At 42.6% G+C, this 24,045-nt stretch overlaps 1 protein-coding gene across 1 annotated transcript; it reads right to left on the bottom strand.

Annotated features, from left to right (window-relative positions):
* Positions 1-3,252: 3,252 nt before the first annotated feature.
* ZNF365 (zinc finger protein 365) lies at positions 3,253-22,272 on the bottom strand. The gene is made up of 4 exons (XM_005153662.3): positions 21,110-22,272; positions 11,482-11,662; positions 9,460-9,497; positions 3,253-5,745 (listed from the first exon to the last, which is right to left on the bottom strand). Exons 1-4 carry the CDS (start codon positions 21,835-21,837, stop codon positions 5,499-5,501), a joined length of 1,194 nt encoding a protein of 397 aa, XP_005153719.1. The 5' UTR covers positions 21,838-22,272; the 3' UTR covers positions 3,253-5,498.
* Between the last annotated feature and the right edge of the window lie 1,773 nt (positions 22,273-24,045).

The following is a 24,045-nucleotide window of genomic DNA, read 5'->3' as shown; positions in this document are numbered from 1 at the left end:
ATAACTCACTCCACCCTGCCCGGCCGAGCACCATGTGCTCCTTCCTCCATTTTCCTCCACAGCTCCCCCCTCCAGCTTTCTCTTTCCCAGTATGCATCCTGGGCATCACGTGTTATGGTATGGAATACCTCATTGGCTAGCCTGGGTCAGGTGTCCTGTCTCTCCTTCCTCCCAGACTCCCCCTGGCTGGAAAAAACCTTGAACAAAAACACCCTCAAAACATGCTCAAACCATGACACTGGGCATAGCTGCTCATGCCAGGCAGCTGCTGCTGGTCCCTGAGCAGAGACATGAGAGAGGAAACAGCCAAAGCACACAGAAATCCCCACTGCTGGCAAGCCCCCGTTTAGGACAGTTACCTACCAACACACTGTGGTCTGAACAAACACTATGGACAAACCTTGGGGGAATTTCTTGGAAGCTTGGTCCTAAAGTCTGTCACTTTGAAATTAGTAATTAGGCTTTAGACATATGTCTAATGTGTGATTTAAGGACTGAATGTGTCAGGCCATATATATTCTGATATTTGTAGGTCAAAGCCTCTAAGACAGCAGGCAGTAGAGTCCTCCATCTTTTCACTGGTTTTCCTTCATCTCACACCAGCACACTGTAAATTCCTCTGACCCACCACATTTATCTTTGAAAGTGACTTCTCAGGCAAGCAGAGGATCTCTCCTCCTCTTTCCCTCTCCCAGCTGAGAAGAGCCTCTTCCTCTTTTGTAACATTATAATGAACCCAAAATGTATGTTTCATTGAAAATTCAAGCCAACTTTTACCTGCCTGTAGTGTGCAATGGTAGGACAGAGACAGCTAGGGGGGAAAGGCTTGTCAATCCAATTACTGCATCTAACTTGTGTTGCTTGTTTCTCCCTTTCCTTGGAGAGATGTACAGACGAAAATTCAAGAGACCAGAATAAAAAAGCGTGGCTAGATAGAGAGTGGCATTAGCAACAAAATGGGAAAGGACATTTTGTTCATGTCACAGCAGGATCTATTTTTAAGAGCTTGTTGTATGTTTCATGTCATAAAATCACTTGCGGGATTATTTTTTCTAAAAAAGAAAGATAAAAATTAAAAAGATAATGCCCATGCCCACTGCAGAGAGCATTAAAATAGTCCACTCCAGCCACTTCAGACAGGATATATGGAAACAATCAGCATTAGTCTGATGTAAGAACAAATAGAGGCAACTATCTGGTGACGCAGAATGAAGAGAGAGGAGTGGGATTTTGCTCAAGTAGATTGAAAGAGCCAGTGGCATTGAAAGGATTATTAGGGATGATAGAAGTGGTAATTTGCTTGACCTAGTAACTGCTCTAGTTGGTGGCCATCCCTTTGAATATGAATATCCTGTTTAATATTTCCAGTAACTCTCCTGGAAACAAACCAGATGTGGTCACATCTCTGGGCAGGGGGAGACTTTTTACTACTGAGGCAGAGAGGGGTCAGATGCCCTCAAGTGCTTTAAAAACATGCTCTCTCTTCAACTGGCAGGAGCATCTCAAAATGTTTGCTTTCTCTATATACATATACATAAAAAAACTCAAGGTTTCAATTAGTTTATTGTTTTCCTGGCTTAAATTCTTATATGTTGGTCAGAATATTTTGTTTTAAGCAGAAAGCTCACCTATGAGGAACCACATAGACTGTTCTGAGATATCTTTAATTATAGATGAGGTGTGATCCAGAAAATACATATGGCAATGAGGTATCCAGGTCCTACTGATTTTCACTTTGATACAAGCATACAACCCACCTAGATGTCTTCAAAGTGTGTCAAAGGGCAAATGTAATCACTCCGATTCAAATTCTTTCTCAAATCTGAGTGGTCAACTTTGTCACAAATTTCAGAGTTAAAAAAACTTTTGAGAATTGACCTTTTCTGATTCCAGTCCTCATAAAGTAGCCCCATGGTAATATCAGTTACGTTCAGCCTATCGTCTGTACTGATCTTTCTCAAGTGTTCCACTTTTGTTAATGGGACATGTAGTGTAGACATGCTACACACATCCAGCAGTCAAGTTCTGCTGATGACCAGACATTAACTAGTAAATAGTGTAAACATGACTGGGAAGGAGGGCTTTTTTCCTGATGAACATTATCCAAGCTTTTGGGTGTCAGAGGGATCTCATCTCCTCATCCATTCTTCTACAGCACCTTACCCACGACTTATCATAGAATGGTTAGGGTTGGAAAGGACCTTAAGATCATCTAGTTCCAACCCCCTGCCATGGGCAGGAACACCTCTCACTAAGCCATGTCACCCAAGGCTCTGTCCAGCCTGGCCTTGAATACTGCCAGGGATGGAGCATTCACAACTTCCCTGGCCTCATCACCCTTACAGTAAAGAACTTCTTTATATTTAACCTCAACTCCCCTGTTTAAGTTTGAACCCATTACCTATCACTACAGTCCCTAATGAATAGCCCATCCCCAGCATCCCTATAGCCCCCCTTCAGATACTGGAAGGCTGCTATGAGGTCTCCACGCAGCCTTCTCTTCTCCAGGATGAACAGCCCCAACTTTCTCAGCCTCTCTTCATATGGGAGGTGCTCCAGTCCCCTGATCATCCTCGTGGCCTCCTCTGGACTTGTTCCAACAGTTCCATGTCCTTTTTATGTTGAGGACACCAGAACTGCACACAATACTCCAAGTGAGGTCTCACGAGAGCAGAGTAGAGGGGCAGGATCACCTCCTTCGACCTGCTGGTCACGCTTCTTTTGATGCAGCCCAGGATACAGTTGGCTTTCTGGGCTGTGAGTGCACACTGCTGGCTCATGTTCTCAACAGGAATCTGGCTCCCCAATGGAAAAACTTTTCTTTCCAAGTCTAACCAGGGAGATACCTGATAGAATGATGACTCAGCAACTGGCAGTGTGTGAGGGACACTTTACCACCTGCATTCCCAGGATCACTTTTGCACTTAATTCCCTTCGCCTCACCCTTCCCTCCACTCTACCACCTCTGCTTTTGGCAGGTTATCTGACCATGCGGGTTACCTCAAGAACAATTTTCATGCATCATTAGAGGAGAGGGACAGGTGACATGTGCAAGCTATATGAGCAAGGTGCTGTAGCTGTCTTTCAAGTTAATTTGTAATGTTTTGATAGATCACAGCCAGCTTCACTGACGTGGTGTTTTATCTGAGGAATAAACAGAAGTCCAAGCAGGGCAGCTGTTTCTTGTCTTTTTCTCTGCTGTTGATAGACTTTTGCAAGAAACATTGTGTTTCACAGAGTCAAATAACACAGTAACTGAGAAATATATCTTTATTATTAGAATGTTTATATTCTAAAAACTTTTATCTGGGGTTACAGTACAATCCAATTTCTCTCTAATTAATTAACCTGGCATTTGTTCAGCAAGTAACTGTGATTTAGACTTTGAAAAGTTAAAGAACATGCAATTGCTTTCACTTTCTTTTTCTCTTCCATCCCCAAAAGGCTAACTTGCAGTCAAGATTTTGGCGTGATAGATAATAAAATAAACATCTCATTTGTGAACTTGTAGTTGCACTTAACTTTGGTGACTAACAGCGTAGATAGGCATTTAAAAATAAAAATATTCTTTCAGTGTCAAGTGGATAAAGGAACATGAATATTTTACTTTATCTTTCTAAAGTTCACCTTCATTATCTTCAAAAAGGGTGATTCTTTTCAGGTTTGTAAAAGGATGGGTGAAGCAACAGAAAAAATCAAGGATGTTTCTAGTTTGTGGCTTGTCTAAGAAAGTTGTTGTAACACATGATCTGAGCCAAGCCCATGCAACACAATTAACAACTCCTTTTTACCACACACAATGCCTAGCATAAGGCCGAGCGTGGCCTTGTGACGTAGTTAAATAAATATGAAAATGTCATTACAACCTAAAAACCTGAACTGGTTTTACACTGTGACTTTCTACTGAAACAGTGTTGAGAAACTTTAAACATCTGATTGTTCCATATACAATAGCTAAAATAAAAGTGAGGAATACTACTCTCTTCACTCTGCTACTTTCTGGGAGTCCTGTACACTGACAAATGTATGACATCTGTAGTTACTTGATCCTAGCTGACTGATTGGTCATCTTCTGCTTTAAAAATATTGCAACTCAAGTGCTTATTGCAGCAGTAATCCTAGTGATACACTGTCTTCTAATACCCAGTTCTGATTACAGTCATAGTTATAAAAAATGAAAAACATTTTTCACAAATCTTTGTACACATGTAAAAATCACCTTCCACATAAACAATTTACATCTGTCATGAGCATTTAAAAAATAAATTACACAGACTTGTCTCACCTATCGTTTCTTTTACTTGAGAAAACAAATCTCATCAGTAACATCAACAGGATGTTCGTATCTGTAAACATGGCATGAGGATTCATGTTACCAAAAAGCTGTACACACAAAAAATCTTGATATATACTCTGATAAATAAGGATCCTTTTAATTGGCACAAAGCAATGTAAACATGCACATTCCCATCCTGCAGTCATCTCTTAATTTCCATGTTCTTGGGTTTTAGTCGAAATTCAGGGATCTCTTGGCCCTGTAAAATTCTTCAGAGATAAAAATGTGGAGGGTTTCAGTTATGATCATAGCCATTTTAGGCCTCTCATGCCTAAAACCAAGCATAGGAATTGAACGTGGTACCATGCAACGTAATACATTGCTTCAGCTGCTCACTTGCTGCACCACAGCTGATAACCTGCTGCTGGTGCTTGGTACTGAAACTTCTCCTTTGCCTCAATGCAGTCCATGCTTGTCAGGGCCATGGTACCAGCTTCTGATTTCCTCACTGACACCAGAGGCTGGTATACAACAAAGCCACAAAGCTTCTGGAATTTGCAAGCTAGTCTTGAGACACCGGAGCAGCCCAAACCTGTACCAATGGACAATGTAGCTGCTGGAAGGACTGAGCTGGTTTATGTATGTAATAAAATATGTAAATGCACCCAACTGGGCCTATGGCAGAAAATCAAGGGTAGCAATCTACCTGCTATAAACAGCCTTCAAGGAACTCAAGTAGATGCTCTGCATCTAAGTGTATCTGTGCAGGTAACAGTTAATCATTGATCTTATACCTACCTAAACTGAAAGACTGAATATTTAGGTGCCGATTAAATGGAGTCTTATGAACTTCAGCAACAGCACAGATGGAAATAAATTACCAAGCCACATGCTGCCACTAAAATAATTAAAACATACATCCACAGTACTGCCCAGCAAGGTAACTAGAGTCATTTAAAACAAGCTCTATAAATAAATAAATGAATAAATAAACAGAAAAATCTCCATGTAAACTGAATAAAATATCCCTTCTCTTATAGCGCCCAAAGAGGGAATGGCATGACTAAATAATATAAATCTTCCATACTATATATATTTCTATATATTATATCTGATATGTTTTGGCATGGCCAGATAGGAAAAAGTAGGATGACTATTAATTCATTCAGTATTTGTTCAGTTGAAGCCAAGCTCCTGTGTTACTATATATTGCTAACCATTCCTATAGCGGTTTGGCTTTTTTAACCATCTTCGATTTTGTGCTCACTTTCCTGGCAGAGCAGACTTGTTCACCTTTCTTTTGTGCTCTCCATATTTCTCTTGAGCAATCAATAGGTTCATAGAAGCACTTCACTGGCTGCAAGCTGTTTTTCTCATCTTTTGTCTTTTTCAATAAGATTCTTCCTTTTTGAAAGGAATGAGGCTTTGCATCAGGAATGTTATATGAAGCGTGTTGACTTCCTCGGCTCCTGAAATTAATAACAGTTATTATTAATAACTATTATTCAGTCTTGCAAAGTGGCAGGTCCCCAAAATGTTCCAAACCCATACGTTTTTTAAGACAGAAATAGCCTTAGTTTACAGAACCAAGCTGAAAGTAAAAAACAAGAGTTGCAAGAACTCCTACATGTGTTGCTGGTGGATTCTTTATGCAGTGTCATCTACACTTTATTCAGATAGAATTCTGCTGATTTTGGAGTGCTGAGACATTACTGAGGTCTGTAGTCTCATAATCTGGTGATCTACAGGGATTTAAAAATTCCCATGTTCACAGCAACCTTCTGCAAAGAATGAACATCCCATGGTCTCTGGAAGACCACAAGGCACCAAGAATAGCACAAAGTGCAGGTATTCTAGGAAATTCTTGGTGAGATCTCAGAACTTCCCTGGACTGTGCCCAGGGCCCAAGGAACCGCTGCTACTAATGGCGAATAGCTCAGGAACTGCTACACTCTACCTGTGTGCTAGCCCCCCATCTAGGGAAACCTTAGCTTTGCTTTCAGGATTTGATTTAAAACAGAAGAGGAGAGTGCAATACAGAAAATGGTGGGAAGAGGGGTATGAAAGCTTAAAGACCAAAGTAAGCTGTGAATGCTTTGTTCCTGTGATGGTTCAAGCCCAGCAGGATTTCCTGAAATTGGTGAGCTCAGGTAGAGAGACAGCACAGTGCCTGGTGCTGCAAAGGCTGAACCATGCCCTCTTACTCTGAAATATTATGTTGAAACTGCAGTTCCACAGTTCAGCTAAGTAAGATCATTACAGTCCCTTTTAACATAATCTTGAAATGTTTTACTGCTGATACATGTAGTGTTACAGCAGCATGACAAATGTAAGGCACCAGCTCATGTCTGCCCAGCTACTGTGACTGAAGCGAAGAACAGATGTGCTGATGTACAAGTTGATCTCTTAAGGGTTCCCGTAGGGCTATATTCCATAGCTCATTATTTCTGGAAACCATGTATCTGTTATATTACTTCACCTGGAAGTTAAACAATATTGATCACTTGACAGAGCCAGTTTTGGAAAAAGCACTTTTGTTCAAGTGTGTACAGTGCAAGTGCACTCCTGCTCTTCAAAAAGACCAGAGGGGTGTCATGAAAATGTCTGTTGGTGGGAGGCAGTGAGTGCCAATTAACAGCACAGGAGCCTTACCCATGGAACAGTTTCACCTGCCTGGCAGCTTTGACAACCAGACTTCACTATGGGGAAGTCTGGGGGGAGTGTGTGCAGAAATATCACACAGGTCCAAGCTGGAGTTTGCAGGCACGGTGCCATGCTGGCCTGGTGCAAGCCTGCACTCTACTTGCTAGGGGCTAGAAACAACTTGTGTAAATGCGCAAGGGTTAGCCATATGATTTATCATCAGTTGGGCACTGTTTGTTACAGTTGCTAGTAGTGTTCTTCGTGTTAGTTGTTAAAAGATATACTGCTCTGTTTTTCTCAGATGTTGTTACAGTGAAAAAGTTACATCCCAAAGCACACACAGGCATTATTGCAGGTGACTGTAGATTATATTTGCCACTCCTCTGCTGTACTGAGTAATGCTGTTAAAACCAGAAGAAGGTCAATGTTAGTATGATCAGAGGGGATTGTCTAAAAGAGCTAAACTGTATTTAAATGGAACGAGTTTATGGTAGGGAAGATGGATGTCTGTCTCTAATTCACAATCAGGGTAAGAAAGCACCTAAGGTGGATGAAGATGTAAGTAATGCACAGGAAATGCAATGCTGCCAGCTCCAGATACAAGAAATGTTTTCATCTTGAAAGTGGCAGCTCCTCAATACAAGTGACTAAGAGTCTGAACTTCTACTCAAAAGTAATCTGTCACATTATGGAAAAAGACTGAAATTATGTGACTAAATGCACCCCACTGCCCTAGGCACTTAAGAACAATCCTATTCTTGCTGCATTTCACAAACATTAAGTATTTTTCAAGAAAAGCCTCATGATTCTAAGAGACCCTTTTCTTAGCTTCTTCACACTGGGAGCTGGCGTTTAAAGTTGATTTAGGCACAGATGTGCCACAAGTCTCAGTGCCTTTGAGAAACAGTGAACATCAGCAAAGGACTGCTGTGCCCCCCCAGTGGGGCATTTCCTGAAAACAGCTGGGAGAGACTGCAGAAAAGGAATTGGGAAGCAAAGTGGAGGCACTGGAGCAAGACAGACTACAAGTCCAGCCACTGATCCCAAATAACGTTAAACCATCAGTGGCCTCAAACCCCCTGAGATTACACTGATTTTTCTGGATGGGTAATAACACTTCCCAGTTTTTTTAACTGGTAAATATCATTAAAACCTCATCTGATGTGGTGAATGCAAATGCTGGATTCATTCACAGAACAGGGAGAGCAAATTAAAACTTCTTTATCCTTCTGAGCATTATCTCCTCTACCCTCCTTGCTTCACAGGACAAGTAGGGATATTTTAAGCTGGTAACTCCAAATAAAGGCTACTACTGAATTCTAGTTTTGAAAGTGTCTTTTCAAAGGAAAAGTGTATCATTAGTTAAACAGAAACCTCTAAATAATTTCATTTATGCCTTTGAACTATTTACCAGCAATGACTGGATTTTACCAAATGGCATTATATTTAGACCAAAGACTTGTTCAGTATCTCACCAGGTCACTAGTTATATTCTAATTCTATTTTCCTTGATTCCAATCATATTAAGACACCTAGAAGCCTGAAAAGTGTATACACAGTCAACTCAAAGTCTACTTTGGCCAGTCAGGTTTTTCAGAATCTCAAAATCAGTAGGTAAAAAAAAAGCTATAAAACCAGTAAAAAGTAGAAAAACTAAAGATAAAGCCCCATGCTGTTAATGCAAACACTGCTTATCAGCAAAAGGGTACTTAGCCAGTTGCCTGCTAGGACTAAGATATATGAGAAAAAAACCCAAAACCAACCAAAGAGCAAAAAGCTCCCTCCCATTAGGCTATACATTGTATTTTCAGTTTATTTTCCAGCTCATCCATCTGTTCATGTGTGTCTCAGTCTTACAGTAATTCTTGAACCTGTTGGTCAGATACAAAAAATCTGGCAGAGTGACTGAAGTCCCAGATATGTGGTGATGCAACAAATTAAGTTTCATGGAAATGGGAAAAAGACCCAAACTCATGTCCCCACCAAGAAAGTTGCCATCTGCACACACTATGCTCCAAACCAGTCACTGGGACTCGTGACCAAGTTACAAAGACATGGGAAACCAGTCCTAATTAGTTCTGCTGCTCCCAGGACAGCTGTCTGAGTAACCTGAGATGCTGTTAGTGCTCATACTTTGTTGGGGCGCTTGTTTGCTTACATGTGATTTTTAAGACAACAGTATTACTGTCAGTTAGGAAATGGTAACTGTCTCTCTCCTACCTGTAGAATGATATTTTCATCTGAAACTTGGCTTGTGTTTGATGAAAAGGTTCAACTACTGTAGTTGAGGCTATTACAGTCAGCAGGACAGAGTCATTCATTTAACAGCATATTTTTTTTCAAATAATATCTGATTTTAGTTTTGATTTAGCAGAAGTCTGGTTTTATTCTATTACATAATATAGATCATATTCAGGTATAGACCCTGATCCAAACCCAACCTGACTCAGGCTTTTGCATAACATGAAATGCAAAAGCAGGAATGTAAGTATGTCAAATTAGTGTGTTTAAGTAAGAGAAAAATAAAAAGATATACATACAGGCATCTGGGTTTCTTATTTAACGAAATGTCTGTAAGCTGCAAAGAAAACAGAAACAAGTTATTAATATTAATATTACACTATCAAGTAATTAAAGTGCAAGGATAAAATAGGTGCAGTCTTCAAAATCATATTTCCATTCTCACCTGCTGTTAAAACTAGAAGAATATTCATGAAAGAAACTGAAAAAACCCCACAAACGTGTACAGATTATTACTCCTCCATTTTATGACATCTGTTTTAAAAATCTGTAAAGTATGAGTTGTTAGTGGTTGGATTTTTTTCCCCATTATTTTTATCATAACTATAATCAAACTAAATTGCTAAAGAAGTGTGGGCTGAACAGCGATCTTTCACAGGAGATTAAACAGTATGGATACAATGAGAAGTAATTATTGTGTTCAAGAGCATTAATAAGGGACACTGCCTGAATAAGCTGTATTAAATTAACTTTCTCTCAGAATGTTTAATTTTGCAGTGATACATTTTCTTTACACAAGCAGATAGGAAACTCCAGCTACGAACCCTGGGCTCTGCTTACAGAGTTTCTCCCCTTTCCACTCCTAATCCTGAGACCAACTAAGGACAGCATAGCCTCAGTGCCAGCAAAACTTTGCATGACTTAATTTTTCTCCACAGTTCAGTTCATAGCATTGAAGCACTTTGTCTAGTCCCTCTTTTAGCGGGGATCATGAAAGGATGTGTTTAATGCCAGCTCAGCTCTAATAGGTCTGGGTACTAAATCAGTTCTTTGTACTGATCTCCCATCAGTGCAACTAGACTGAGCCTTTGAATATCATTTAATGAAGTCACCGAGCCAAGCAAGTCAGATCTGGCATCTGAAAATGATTTTGTTCTTGTAAATGTTCCCTCTGTCCCTGCTATTTTCCATGTTTTGCAGATGGATTTTTGCCCAGCCTAACTTTGCTGTCATCTGTCTTGGATGGCGCCTGGAGCCACCTCATAGTGTGCTATTCTGTAATTACTTTCTGAAGGTCAGGCTGGTCAATATTTGGATGCATGACTTTAAAGGAATGCTGAAGTCACTCAGAACGCAGGGCAGTTGTCTCAAAAATTAGTGTCTTGTTCAAAGGACACTGCTGAGACAGGGATCCCAGTAAACATATCAAGAGCAAAAGAGATGATGTAATACTGAGGCTCATCCTTATGGTCCCCCCCTCAGTGTTCTCACACTGTTTTGAGCTGTCCTGTGGTAGATTTTAGCACACCTACATTTATTCAGGTCTTTAAAGCTCTTTTGGAACTTTTCTTTCCACCACTGAATACCTATTCAGTGCTGTGCATCATCAAATGTCTTTCCTCTCACATCCTAGGATGAGCAATTATTTAGCATAAACAGCATGGGGTATTCATTTAACTGAAAGGTTCTTTGGAAGTCATGTGGCTAAAACTTGCCATATAAATGTAATGCATTGTAGGGAAAATACTTAGTTTAAGTATTAATAATGAGAGCATTTAAAGCAATAATGTAGTTAAAAAAACAATGTTCAGACATTTTTGGTTACTAATTGGTGGGGTACAGGCTTGTAAGAATCCATTCTCCATTTCTAAATGCCCCATGATAGGTAATTACAGAAAGCAAGACGATCTGCCAGCAGGCAGACATGTGCTCTGTAGGGATCCACATCTTTCCTGAAAACCTTTAAACATCTCCAAAGAACTGCCAAGTCACTCAGTGACATGAAGGAAAGTGTTTATTGCAAAGGTAACAGCAGCAAGAGCTAAAGCTGGGAGAGAAAAAAAAATCTGGCAAATATTTCGTGATTCTCTGCTCTACCTTTGACATCTTTGGCTACTGTTGCTCTTGCAGTCCCTGCTCCTTTCACTCATGTAAAGTGGCAGTATAAAACATCAGTAAAACACATCTGAAGAAACACTTCACAAATCCAGATCAGTTTTGGGTGGCAATTAACCAAAGCCGCTGATTCCACATGTATTCAAACTTAAGTACTTTCCTTCTGGTAGAGGGCAACAATGAAGGGAAGGGCTTTGCTGGCTTACCACGTGCTCGCTGACATCGGTGTGGTTGCACACCATCTGCTGATTTTGGTAGTATTCTAGCTGCCTTTCTGCCAGATCCACACGCTGCAACAGATTCTCGATGAAATGCTGGAGCCTGGCCTTTCCCCGCACTTCTTTTTCTGCTGCTTCTTCCAGGAAGTGGTTGAAAGTAACAACTTCTCTGCAGGACAGAAACATTGCAATGTGGCCACATTAAAATAATGGGAAAGGCCCTTGTCTCACTGCTGTCAAAAATTTACTGATGTTTCTCCATTTTTTCATGGCAATAGCTCCTGGTGGCTAATTACTCTCATTCATTCACCTCTATTAAAAGATTTCAACCTTATTGTAGACAGAGTATCTGGAGACCTGAATACGAAATGTGCGCTTATGGGCAATGGGTTTGGGGTTTTTTATCGCATTATTATGTCTCTTAGAAATAGTGCTTAGTGGTCCACAGGGTAGGAATGTCATGAAGCATCACCTCCTGAGGTACCTGGAGACAACTACACCCACTTTCTTTTTTTTTTTAACTTATCCATGTGAATATCAGCCCTGAAACATTAAGAGAAATGCATGAATCCCCAAATTCATCTTCCTGGTTTATCACGATCTTACAATGGTAGTTCAATGTTGCTGCTGAGGTGGTTCCTAACTTAAAGGAGCTACTGTGGCCATTAAACTCATTTTGGCTGCAATCCTGCAAGTGCATCAAAGTGCAGTGTTATGATCTGGAGCTAGTGAGAACACGGGAGATTAACAGATAATCTACAGATTACAGACCAATGAGTATGTGCGTGCAAACAATAAGTTTTAGGTCAGAAGTTTAGAAATATTCATTATCTGGTAACAACTGGAGGAAACAGCACCACTGACTGTGAAAGGTCCCAGCTCTGTACTGAGATAGAGCTCACTGAAGTGCTCTGCATGCTATCAGATTTCTATCAGTAATCGAGCCACTATTTGGCCCTCTGGTATCAGACAGGTTTGCTAGGTGGGAGAAGTTTGGTTACAGACTGAAGCATATATTATGAAAACTGGCAAATCTGAGATTGTAGACTTCCCAGTTAATGAATGCCTGGATAAATAGTTCTTGCTCTGCCAGCGGAACCATGTTAATTTTTGCTTTGTACAAAACTGAGGGGGTGGGAATTGGGGGAACCAATGCCTGCCAAATGAGGAAGAGCACGACTGCTTTGCAGAAATAGCTATACCACAGCACAGTGCAGGAAGAGGCTGTCTGCATGGCTGATCTAATGGTAGGAATGAGGTAAAAGCAAGCACATATTGTTTGGATGAAGTGCATTGATGAATCTTACATTAAATCATCCACAAAATCTGTCTTAAGAAACAGACAAGTACATTGCTATTAAGCTTAGCTAATCAATTCCATTTCAAGGCTCTGTACAGTTTCTATGATTATTAGCTTGCCAGAGCAACCTGCTAATAATGTCACTGAGGAATGCTTAGGAAGAAGCCAATCTAAGCTCATTAAGGTCAATTTTAGGCCTTTATTCTCACCACACTTAAGTCATTGTAACTTCTTTGATTTCATGCTACCACTATGGGTTTCTGTTAGCACAGGAGCAACCTGAAGCACTCTGTCAGGCTCCTCTTTTACAGCTGACAGGAAGCTCCAAAGGACAGAAACTCAGCAGCTTGGCTCCAAATCCCTTACCCCTTGGGTAAGGAAGGAGAATTGCATGTGGCCCTCCAGGCTGCTGGCTCTCCATGTGTGAAGGCTGGGCAAAGCTGGGAACTGCTAGACTGGGACACCACAAGGATATCCCTCCTGGGGCCATAGTCAGCTTGTGTGTTTTGCTATAGCATGAGGCCACATACATTGAGTACCTGGCATTTGTTTTTTAAAGGGTGATGGTTTCAAGAATGCTAACATTTATAATTGTCTCAGCAAAGGTAATTAAAAAGCATTCATTAATTGCCTGCTCCACAGCATGAATCACAGATTTTCCTTTCCTTCAAATATCTCCTTAGTCAGCTGTGCCATAAGGAGGACAGGGGGAAGCAGTGGGGTTTTTTTGAAGATTTATCTCACTATCAGGAGGAGAACAGACAGTAATGTCAAAAAACTCCCTAGTATTTTCCTTGCTTTCTAGACTACTCAAGATGACTTGGCATCCTACGTGTCATTATTTGTAGGAACTATTTTTAGCAGCAATAGTAGCATTTTCATATTTTTCTCTGTTTTGCTGCTCTGTACAGCCTATAAAACACTTTTAATAACTTTCATCTAAAATTTTTCCTTTGGACTGGAATGGTACCTGCACTCTGTAAATTCCCTTCAGAAAGACAGGAGCCAAAATATACCCTCCAACTAGGTCTCAGTCACATGCTTTGTCTTGATAAGCAGCACTTCTGTCAGTTCAGCTACTTCCTTTGTTTCCACTTCATTCTTATCTCGTACAACATCAAGCCCTGAGGAGTGACTGCTAGTAAGTCTCTCTACTTGCTCCAATATCTCTTCCTCAGAGAGCCTACTCTGTGCACAGCTATGCCTTGGTTACCCAAAGGGAGTTTTGAGAATTCTACCCTCTTCCCACCATGAACAACAGGAAGATGTTTCAGAGAAGTTGTGCAGTTTCCTGCAGCTGCTGTTTATCTGTTTAATTGCCTTTCTTGTCTATTGTAGTTTCCCAGACTTTTTCTTAGCCATACTGACGACCTTCTCTCTTCAATTCTGTTTCTAGATGTCTGTGATATTTTGTTTATGTTCTTTATTTTACTTGCAATTTATTTCTCCAAGCCTCTGTCAAGTTTTTTGGGATTATGTGATACAATTTCTATCTTTTACTCTCAGCCATTCTGCCTGTGGAAAGATGGATGTTCCCATAAGTCAGATGCTGCTCCTCATGAAGTCAGGGAGAAGTTGAGCTCGTGAATACTGTGGGGCCCACTTGGTAGAGGCATAAAGCAGACACAGCAGCCTGGGCCTACTAGGCTCTGTGTCTTGACAGAATAACTCTGTCAGCAGCACTCACCTGAAACAGGAATCATTTGTTAAAGTCCAGCTCAGACCTGAAACACTGCCTGTTCTAATGAGAGGTCTCTGCTAACCTGTACTGACTATTCTACATCTGGAGCACTGCTGCTCTATTGAGAAAAGGTTATGTGGCATTATTAACTCCTTTTCTGACTTACTCCACTCTCAGCAATCACTTTCCCACTCTGCTCTGCTCCTTCTTTTGCTCTATATCCATCAGCCTGCAGCCTTCTGTCCCTTTTCACTCAGCTGCACCCTGGCACTTGCTTTAGTACTGTAAGCTCTGGATCCTGACACTAAATTTTTTGAGGAGTAGATGATGCTCAGCACAGCTTGGATCTCTGTATATCTCTGTAATAGCGATTTCATCTGTTTGCTCATAGTTTACTAATATTAAGGTATGTAGTATAGCAAAATGTTTTGTTAAAGGGCTGCGACTGAGCAGCAGGGAAAAAGGTGTGGTTCTTTTTTCATCATGGGTGCTCTTGACAGACAAAACCTTTTAGGAAGAGCAATAACTGCTGCTGCTCAGAAAGCAGAGGGTACATCAAACTGCCAGGAACTTGTGAGGCAAGTGAGTGGGAAAGACAAGGGGGATACACCCTGGGAGGTGTCCAAGAAGAGCAGGAGGTGCTTGTACTGCCAAACTGCTGGACAACAGATACAAAAGCATTTATTTTAATCTGACTCCTCCAGGAAGTTAACCTGTTATAATTAACCAGACTTAAGTAATTTGGTGTTTTGCATTCCAACTGCAGCCTAGCTGCCCTCACAGAAAAACTGCAGATAGCCTGCCTTAAAACTTACCCTGAAACCTTCTTTATGGAGGCTGTGTAATAAACCGGAATGTAATAAATAAAGTTATAATTCACAGGACTGACTAGGTGACATTTATTCATCTGCCTTTACCACATACAGTGCTCCTTTTAGGACTAGTAAGCTGCAGTTCTTACTGGAGCAGTTGCTGGCATGTGGACCCTGAAAATACCCTTTGTATCTGTATGGCTTTCATCAGTTAGGCGTGTGATACAGAGTAGATGCAGAGGTTGGGACAGATCCAGCTCCTTAACAACTGACAAGAAGGGCTAATGATTTCTCATATTGCGACCAAGCCCTCCTACAGATGCATAGCACTGGTCCCAGGACTATTTACAGCATCTTCGACACCTGCAACTATTCTGTAGGTGGAAACAAGTGGAGGCTCTATGCGGATTCTGCACCCAAGTATCAAATCACTTTAGAGAATTGTATTTGGAATAAGTCTGCCTGAACTATTATTTTACCTGAAGATGGGGAAATTCCTACTACAGTAGGTACTAAAGTGATTTACTAATGAAAATATTTAGTATGTATATTCATTAAGTATTAACACCACTGACCTCATCCATCCTCCTATTGGTGTTATTGCCTGAAGGCTGCTATCTGCTATTCATTAGGTTTCAAATTCCTGCACCACTATCAGCACATTCAATTTAAGTGGTTCACACCTGCTCCCCTCATAAAGTTATTGTCCTACCAGTCACACGCATTCAGTGAACTCTACACTATATCTGAGCCCTGAACTTACTGGGGGTGACACTGTGAAGATTAAAATGCTTTATTTCACAGAGCCATTCTGTGGGATAGTCATGCTAAGGCTTGAACCAATGCTGCTGGGGGGAAGCCATCTGTCAAGTGGGAAGATAAAAGGAAACAGGGAAGAGGGATTGGGATCACCTGAAATGGAGGGTGGAAGAACAATGCATAGTTGTGGTTGCATTCTACTTACACCTAAATCAAAACTGTTTTGCTATACAACTAAAATTTGTACCTTAAGGAAACTTGTTGTTTTACAGCATAAATTGCAGAGAACTTTAAAAGCCAACTTTTTATCCCATTGTTGAGGTGTTACTTGCACAGATAATTCCATTAATTGCAAATTTAAGGTGAAGTCAGTGGCAGGAGTAACTACTTCTCACCACAGCTATTCTGAAATAGCCTCTGCATTCCAGGCCATGCCAGAACCAGATGCATGACCATTCTCAATACAAATGCATTACACTGGTTAAAGAAATTAGTGTCAGAGGTATGACAATGTACTACATCAATGCTTTGACCCTATAATAAGGAGACAAAGTGAAATTGTTTAAGTCACCATGTCAACTGTAGCTTCCAGTTGAGGACCATAACATAAAATGCTTACCCTGGTCAGACTTGCTGAAAATCACTCTACTGCTTTCATTTTCTTATGTAACTTCCAGAAACAAGCCTTTCAATGTCCTCTAGAAGTTGAGTTCATAGCTGGTTGTAGTTTCAATGGTTTTCTTGATATCTTATGCAACATGGTTTTCGCTTTAGGCAGGCTTCTGTGTTATCTTTAACATCATAGTACCTGCTCATGTTGCATTCTCCTTCATCAAACATTGAATAATCCCTTTTGGGACACACTTTCTAATTAAATCATTCCTGTGCTCAGCAGCTCTGCTGAAAGCTTGACCCTGTAACCATCATTTGTCAAAACTGCCAAGGGCCCAACTGAGGCATGCTGGGGAACTGGGACCTGTCCTTGGTAGCTGTACCTGCTTCTCTAGAACATACGGTTTCCTTTTCTTCCCCATCTCCCCACCCCCCCCCAAAAAAAAGCTTTGGCCTTTGGACTTTTAAATATAAGAGTGACACAAGAGTGGCTGCTGTAAAACTTTTCTATGCTTAGAGTAATACTACTTCAACTAGGTATTTTTTGGTATACTTAGTGATGTACCTTCACCTGTCCTACCCCTCAACACAGTTCATCTCCATGAGGGCATCACATGAATGTAACAGCATGTACCTTCATGCATATTAGCACAACCATTTTTGTCAGGGAACAAAAATAAAATTTAGCTAAAAAGCTATGTTCACTTAGCACTGCCTTTGCTGGACTGCTATGGGCTTCATTTAAACAAAAAAAATCAACTGACAAGTCTAAAGAAGTAACCTTATTGACCCTACAAATGCCTCAAATGGGCAGACCCAAACCTGCTTGGTGGCCTAAGCCAACACTCCTCCTGCTCATGGAATGAGAGGTCAACAGTAAAATCTCATAGTGCTGTTATTTGAAGCTAGTGCTTTGAGAAGAATTTACTCCCTGTTTAAAGACTCCGCTTGCTTTGAAGAACATATCAGAGAAACCAGCTTCTGACAATGTGGCCACTTGGGTCAAAGTTTTCATGTATCTATCTCAGTGCTTGGTCCAGGCAAAGGCTCAGGACATGGGCTTTTACAGGTAGAACAGAGAGGTCAAAATTAAATCCTATCACATCAAAGTGACCCCTGATCTACTGCCTCTTCTGAGGACTGCCAGAGTCACAGGAGTGCCAAGTCTGCCTTCACAAAACTGGACACAAAGGAAACACGCGAGGCCTACAAGAGCATCATCTCCATATTCAGGAAACCCAGATGTTTAAACAAAGAATTTAGATCTACCCTCCCTAAGCCTTCTGAGTGCTTCCTAACGAAATTCTTCTTGCTAATGCACATTTTTAACTTTCCCTTAGTTTTCCCATTTGACTTCACAATCAGATCCAAAATCAGAGCCATCATCCAACGTGCAACTGTTTTCTGTCATCATCTTATCGTATCATATTCCTCTAAAGAGGAAGTTTCTTAAATCCCAACTTCCTCCCCTGCTCCTCCTTCCCTCCTCTCCCGCCAATTTATAGGTCAGGAGAGATAGTTCAACCTGCAAATACATCCTCTCCTACCTCCCAGATATGGTTAATTCTTTTGTTCTTACACGTAGAAGCAGGCCTAGCTTAACAGCCTGGTCACATTTTATAAAGGTGAAAATACACCGAATTGTTAAACTTACTATTATGGATAATTTGATCACTTATGGGGATTGTCCATTCATGTACGATACTGACAGAATAGGTGGACATGGAAGAATATTCTAATATGAACACAGTACAAACATTTGTAACTTTTTTTATCAGAACATTGTTATTATTCAAGTTATTTGAAGGGATCCTCATAAGAGTTTTCAGCTTCTTCTCTAGAAAAGTCTCCAAAGAAGAGGTTTTGTGACCTTATCTAAGGTTTGGACTAGAAGTTTTTTTCCTTTTTCGGATAGTTTGCAGGGGTGTTACTGTTTTGCTTGTTTGACCTTCCCCCTTCCCCCCCCAACTGATCTAGAGTGTCAGTCATCTGAGATCTAGAAATGCATATTGATTATGAACCCTTTCTTGCCTTCACATGCACCATACGGCATAATCTCTGGTATTAAGGACAACCAGTGAGAGACCAAAAGAAGACTGTTTTTTTTATTTCCTTAAAAATTGGATAAGGAGGCATTTCTGAGAAAGTGGCATTTTCTTTTTCCAAAGAAGAGAGAGGAACAATTTTCAGCTACAGTGGCTCAATACCAATACTAGCTTTGGTAAAACTTACCCATATTCACAAGATTGCATATGAAATAAATAAATTAAAAACACCAAAAAGAACCAAAGAAACTGATGAAAGCATTTATTTCTGAAGGTCAGGAAGTATCAAAGCAGTCCCCAAGGGCTGCCTTTGACTTTCCAGTCTGCAGTGAGAACTCCTGCTTCTGCAATTTCCATTAAGCAGTCGTGTCTGGCTTTCTAATCATCTGGACTTCTTCCAGGAATCAAAGCCAAATTTGGGATTCTCTTTTTTTGAAGGAGAAAGTTTTCCAGCACACCAAACAAGTTTTTGAACACACAATGTACTGAATATATAAACAGATCTCAGAATTTACCAGCAGTCCATGAGAAAACCAGACAAGTGCACCACTGTTACCAAAGTCATGATCATCCTTTCTTCTGCCCTTTACTGGAGCATACTGTTCAGTGCTCCCCTGCTGCTGGTGCAAATCACCTTCTTAGAAGAGGTAATACTATGGGACTAGGCACAGGCACATGCAAAACACTATGACTCCCCTTTTTTCCCCCTTGGTACTCTGGGCTGATGTTCTTTTGTCCTGTGCACTAGAATGCATTAGGCCAATTTCCCTTTACAAATTAACATATTACTGTGTATGTATCGATGCTTTTGCTGCCAAGTTTTTTGATCTTCTTTACTGAAAGCTGAAGCAAGCTAGCAGTAATCCTGGGTACTCAGGTGAAGTCTCTTGTGCAGCTGCCTCTTCTGGTTAGCATTTCTTACCAGTGAAATAACTTTCAGTCTTCCCTGTAACACCAACTTCAGAGCTACCTCCTCATCTGCTCACACATTCACACTCTTCCTTAAGAGATGGCTAAAATTCTAACTGCAATCATCTGAGCTCCTGCCCCTTTCCCAAGTTTACCAATGTCCTAATGGGAAGGACAGTGTTTCCCCCTTCTCCTTTCATTCTGTGTTCAGTCCTTCCTGCTGTAAAGCAGTCTGCAAAGGGGGAAGCAGCCTCTTCCTTGTACCTTTACCCAATACAGTTGTAAAAAAAAAAATCACAACTTTTACTGTCTTGTTCTTTTCTCAGATCAGTCCTTTGTCAACCCCCCCATACCATACCCATTCTTTCTACACAGAAAACTCTATTCCCCCCCTTCCTTTTTTCCATGAGCCCTTTTCCTCTGCAGCACAGCAGAACTATTGTTTTTTCTCTATCGAATGGTTTCTGCTTTCCTACTGATACTGGAGCCATCACAGTCTTTTCTTTCTAGTCCTTAGACTACAGGAAGGAATTATGAAAGCCCTGCAAACTTCCTACACTGAACTCCTACACCACCTTCCTTATTTCTTCCAAGATCAGCGTCATGGCAACTAGCACTTCTCATCTTCCCTTAGTAAGCTGATGAATTGGTTTAGAGGCACTCCATTACCAAGGCTGTTTTTTGCATTCCTGTAAAATAAGTTGTGTTGCTCTGAAGAGCCCAAAAGGTTTCAGCAAGTGCTGAATAAACTAAGTAGTTCATGTATAAATAATATATCAGCTATCACTACATTTTTAATGGATGCATCACAAACATATTTTTAGATGGCCTAGGTTAGTCAGAATGACTCTGACATCTGCTTCCCATTCGCATAAAAAGTGATTCCAGTTTCACAGTTCTGTGTCCCTCTGAAAGACCTACTTGGACATGGCCTTTTCAGCACTGACTCCAGTACAGCTTTGCTGCTGCATGGGAGACCACCCCATACTAAAGGCAGCTTGCTGAACATGGAGGGATGACTTCAGGGAGAAGGTTCTATTCAGTATTCTTACATACTTCCTCCAGGACTTATCCACTCATCTCTTCTTAAAAAGAAGATGGATTAGAGGTGTCTGTGTAATCAGATTACATGCTGATGATAGCTTATACCTGTCCCTCCTCCCATGAAACCTGGGACACAACAGAGGCACTAGAGAGGCTAAAAGTTAGGCACTGTAAAGTCAGGCATGAAAGCCACCTGCTCAGGGCGCTGTCCCCTGCCTTGCAGGGGCAGCTAGTAGTTGTTGTCTGCGGGGTTTTGAGGGCATCCTGCCTTGCAGGGGACACGGTCACATGGGCTACAGCTCTAGAAATACAACGATCAGAAGCTGGAGAGCACCAGGCCCTTTCAGCAGCAGCAAGCGACCAAACCATTCCCTCTGTCCTCTCTCGAAGGCTTTCACTCGCACAGGTGCTGGCCAGCCCGCGCACAGCCATCAGCTCTCACATCCCCACTTACTCCTCTTTCCGGTGCAGCTCCTCCTCGGACTCGGTGAGGCGCTGCTTCAAGGCCGCTATCATCTCCACTGCCACATCCACCTGCCTGCTCAGGGCCCGCTCCCGCCGCTGCACCTCCTGCTTCTTCTGGGACAGCTGCACAAAAGCTGCCCGCACCTCCAGCAGCTCCGCCGTCTTCTGCGCCAGCTCTTTGGTAAGCTTGTCGATTCGCTTCTCAATTGTTTTGTCCACGGCCTCTACCATCCTGTTAAACTTTTCTCTGACATGTTCCTCGAAGGAGGCTTTGGAGTCAGTGGCCGGGAGACCCGGTTTAGAAAGCTGCTCGCTGGGAGAGTCGGGCGACACATAGCTTGCAACGCAGGATACGGGCCGTTCAGCTTCCACCTCCAGAGGCTGCCCGCGCTTCGTGCTCTCGCAGGATGCATCGCCTAGAAAACTCAGGTAGGGCCCTTTCTGCTGTATGGCGCTGCTGGGGCTCCCCAGGCTGCCCTGGGGTGCAGGGTCCGGTGGGGAGATCAGCTCCGCGTCTTTCAGGGGTAAAAAGAAGCTGCTCTTGGCCAGGGGGCTTCTCTCCTCGTAGCTGTGGCTGTACTCCAGGTGCACCCGCAGGGAGGAGAGGCTCCTGAACCTGGTGTGGTCGCCACATCGCGGGCAGCGGAAGGGAAGGCTGACGCTGCCGAGCGGCTCCTGCCAGAGGTGCCTGCCTTCATCCCGGGCCGTCTGTTGCATTCCTCGCCGGGCCCTGGCCGGGAGAAGCCGCCCGCATCCACGGCCGCCCGGGGTCGGGGCAGCCGGGCAGGCCCGCGGGGAACTTGGCAAAGTTTCCCAGGGATCTTCAGCGGGATCTCGCCATAGCCAACGGGGGAGGCGCCCGCCCGGGGACGCGCGGCCAGACACAAGGCCCCGGCCAAGCGACGCAGCTCCGCTCGCCTCAGCCGCCGCCCGGGCCTTGCCGCGGCGGAGCGGGACAGGGAATGGGAATGGGAGTGGGACCGGTACCGGGCCCTGGTTCGGCGAGGGCCACAACCGGCCTCAAGATCGCCGCCCCGCTCCGCGGCACTTACGGGACTTGTTGCCGTGGCGGTGCGGGGGCAGGAGCCGTTTTCAGCAGAGCCGTAAATCAGGACGAGCGCCGCCGCCACACGCTGCTGCCGCCGCCGCGGGGCGGGGCAGGGCCGGGGGGCGGAGAGGCTGGCAGCGGGTGGATGGGGCTGGGGCGGCAGCGGGGCCGGGCCGGAGGCAGCGGGGCAGGGAGCGACGGGGCCGAGCGGGGCTGTTCCCTTCCCGGGGAGCTGTCTTGACGTGGTCACCTGGTCTTGGGGTCTGTGGGGCTTTGAGGGCGTCCTGTTGGCCATGGGAAAGCAGTGAGCTGTGGGGAGTATCCTGGGGAGATGCAGAAGGATAAGACAATTGAAGGTGCTTACACAGCAAGACAAAGCTGACATGAAAATAAGTATAACCTGGCTTTGGCTTTCTGGCAGTATAATTGTGTATGGTTCTTTAAAACTGTATTTAGTAGCCAGGAAGACTTTATTTTTTTTATTTTAGTATGACCCTAATTTTGCTTCAGAATTTAGGGAAGGGGAGTCAGTAATAACAAGATTTGCATTTTGAGTATGAGGAACAGATGTCATAGAACCTTAGAATAATTTGGGTTGGAAGGAACCTTTAAAGGTCATCTAGTCCCAGTGAGCAGGGACACCTTCAAGTAGCTGAGATTCCTCAGAGCCCTGTCCAGCCTGACCTTGAATGAATCCAGAGATCGGGAACCTTCCACCTCTGTGGGCAATCTGCTCCAATGTTTCACCACCCTTACTGTAAAAAATTTCTTCCTTATATCCGCCTTAGATCTACATCAATGTAACTGACATTAGAGCTTGCTGCCAATGGGTATTCTCAATAGGGGAATATGCTTTTAAATTTTTGTTTTGTTCCACAGATGCATGTCTATTTTTACAAGTTTTCAGAAATACGAGCAGGTCTGATTGCAGAATAGAAGCTTTTTTTGATGTTCTAGTGAAATACTGCTCTTCTGAAAACCAGTGCTGGAGGCCATAGTGGTAATACACGGCATATTTTTTTATTACTATGGGAGAAAGCACTGCGCTAAAGCTTAATTCTGTACTAATATATCTGTTTCTTGAATGCAATATACAGGCAGAGCCCTGAACACTGACAAAATCCACGGGCACTGATGGATGCCTTTGATGTGATTAAGACATTCCCAGTAAATGATTCACCAGATGGCACATCAAAAGAAGTTACTCAAATTGCAGTTCAGAGCTTCAGCTAATCTCTGAAGTGTGTGGGCTACCATCCAGGATGCAACTGTTTTGCATGAGTTTGTTGTCCTGTATTACCTTTTCTAAATGTGGTGATTTTCTCTTATTTTGTTAGCAAGCAATATAAAAAAAAACAGAAGGGAGGTCAGGAGGGAACAGTTTTGACCCCTGCTTGCCCCAGATCTGGGGCCTTTGAAGGAGGCTGACATTGGCAGGACTGGATGTATGGATGTGACTCTTTTTTTGGTCCCTATTTTCTTGGCTGTTGTCCTGTTTTCCATTATCTCTCTCTTGTGCCTGCTGCCTTTCTACCTTCCCCTCCACATTAAGGGAAGGTACTTGATGCTGATGATCAAAGGTGCAGATGAATGCTATACAAGTGAGGTGAACTTCCGTCTGGTGGAATGTTATCTGAGGCTCCATCCACATTTAGCGGAGCTGACACCCACCCACCTCTTCCAGGTGATGGTAACAAGAGCCCTCATGATCTTGGGAACAGAGTATGTTGATGGCTTTGAAGAAGCCCATTGGTCTGCAGCCTGAGCCTGTGGTTTTGGTCAGTTAGATCTGAAATCTAGCAACCATCTAGCCCCAGCAATTCTTCTTTCAAAGTTTCTCAAGGTTTACTTGCACTCTATTTGTTTCGCTGGATTGG

This window comes from Melopsittacus undulatus, chromosome 4, assembly GCF_012275295.1.
Source record: "Melopsittacus undulatus isolate bMelUnd1 chromosome 4, bMelUnd1.mat.Z, whole genome shotgun sequence".
In the NCBI taxonomy this organism is placed as follows: domain Eukaryota; kingdom Metazoa; phylum Chordata; class Aves; order Psittaciformes; family Psittaculidae; genus Melopsittacus; species Melopsittacus undulatus.
Note: the sequence above shows the minus strand (reverse complement) of the source record. Positions and strands in the feature narration are given on the sequence as shown.

Excerpts from the sequence above, each read along its gene's own strand:
- ZNF365 (XM_005153662.3), bottom strand. The coding sequence starts at position 21,837 with ATGCAACAGACGGCCCGGGATGAAGGCAGGCACCTCTGGCAGGAGCCG. Across the intron at positions 9,498-11,481 it reads CCGATGTCAGCGAGCACGTG|CTTACAGACATTTCGTTAAA; the intron begins GTAAGCCAGCAA and ends TTTTCTTTGCAG. Across the intron at positions 5,746-9,459 it reads AATAAGAAACCCAGATGCCT|GAGCCGAGGAAGTCAACACG; the intron begins GTATGTATATCT and ends TATTAATTTCAG.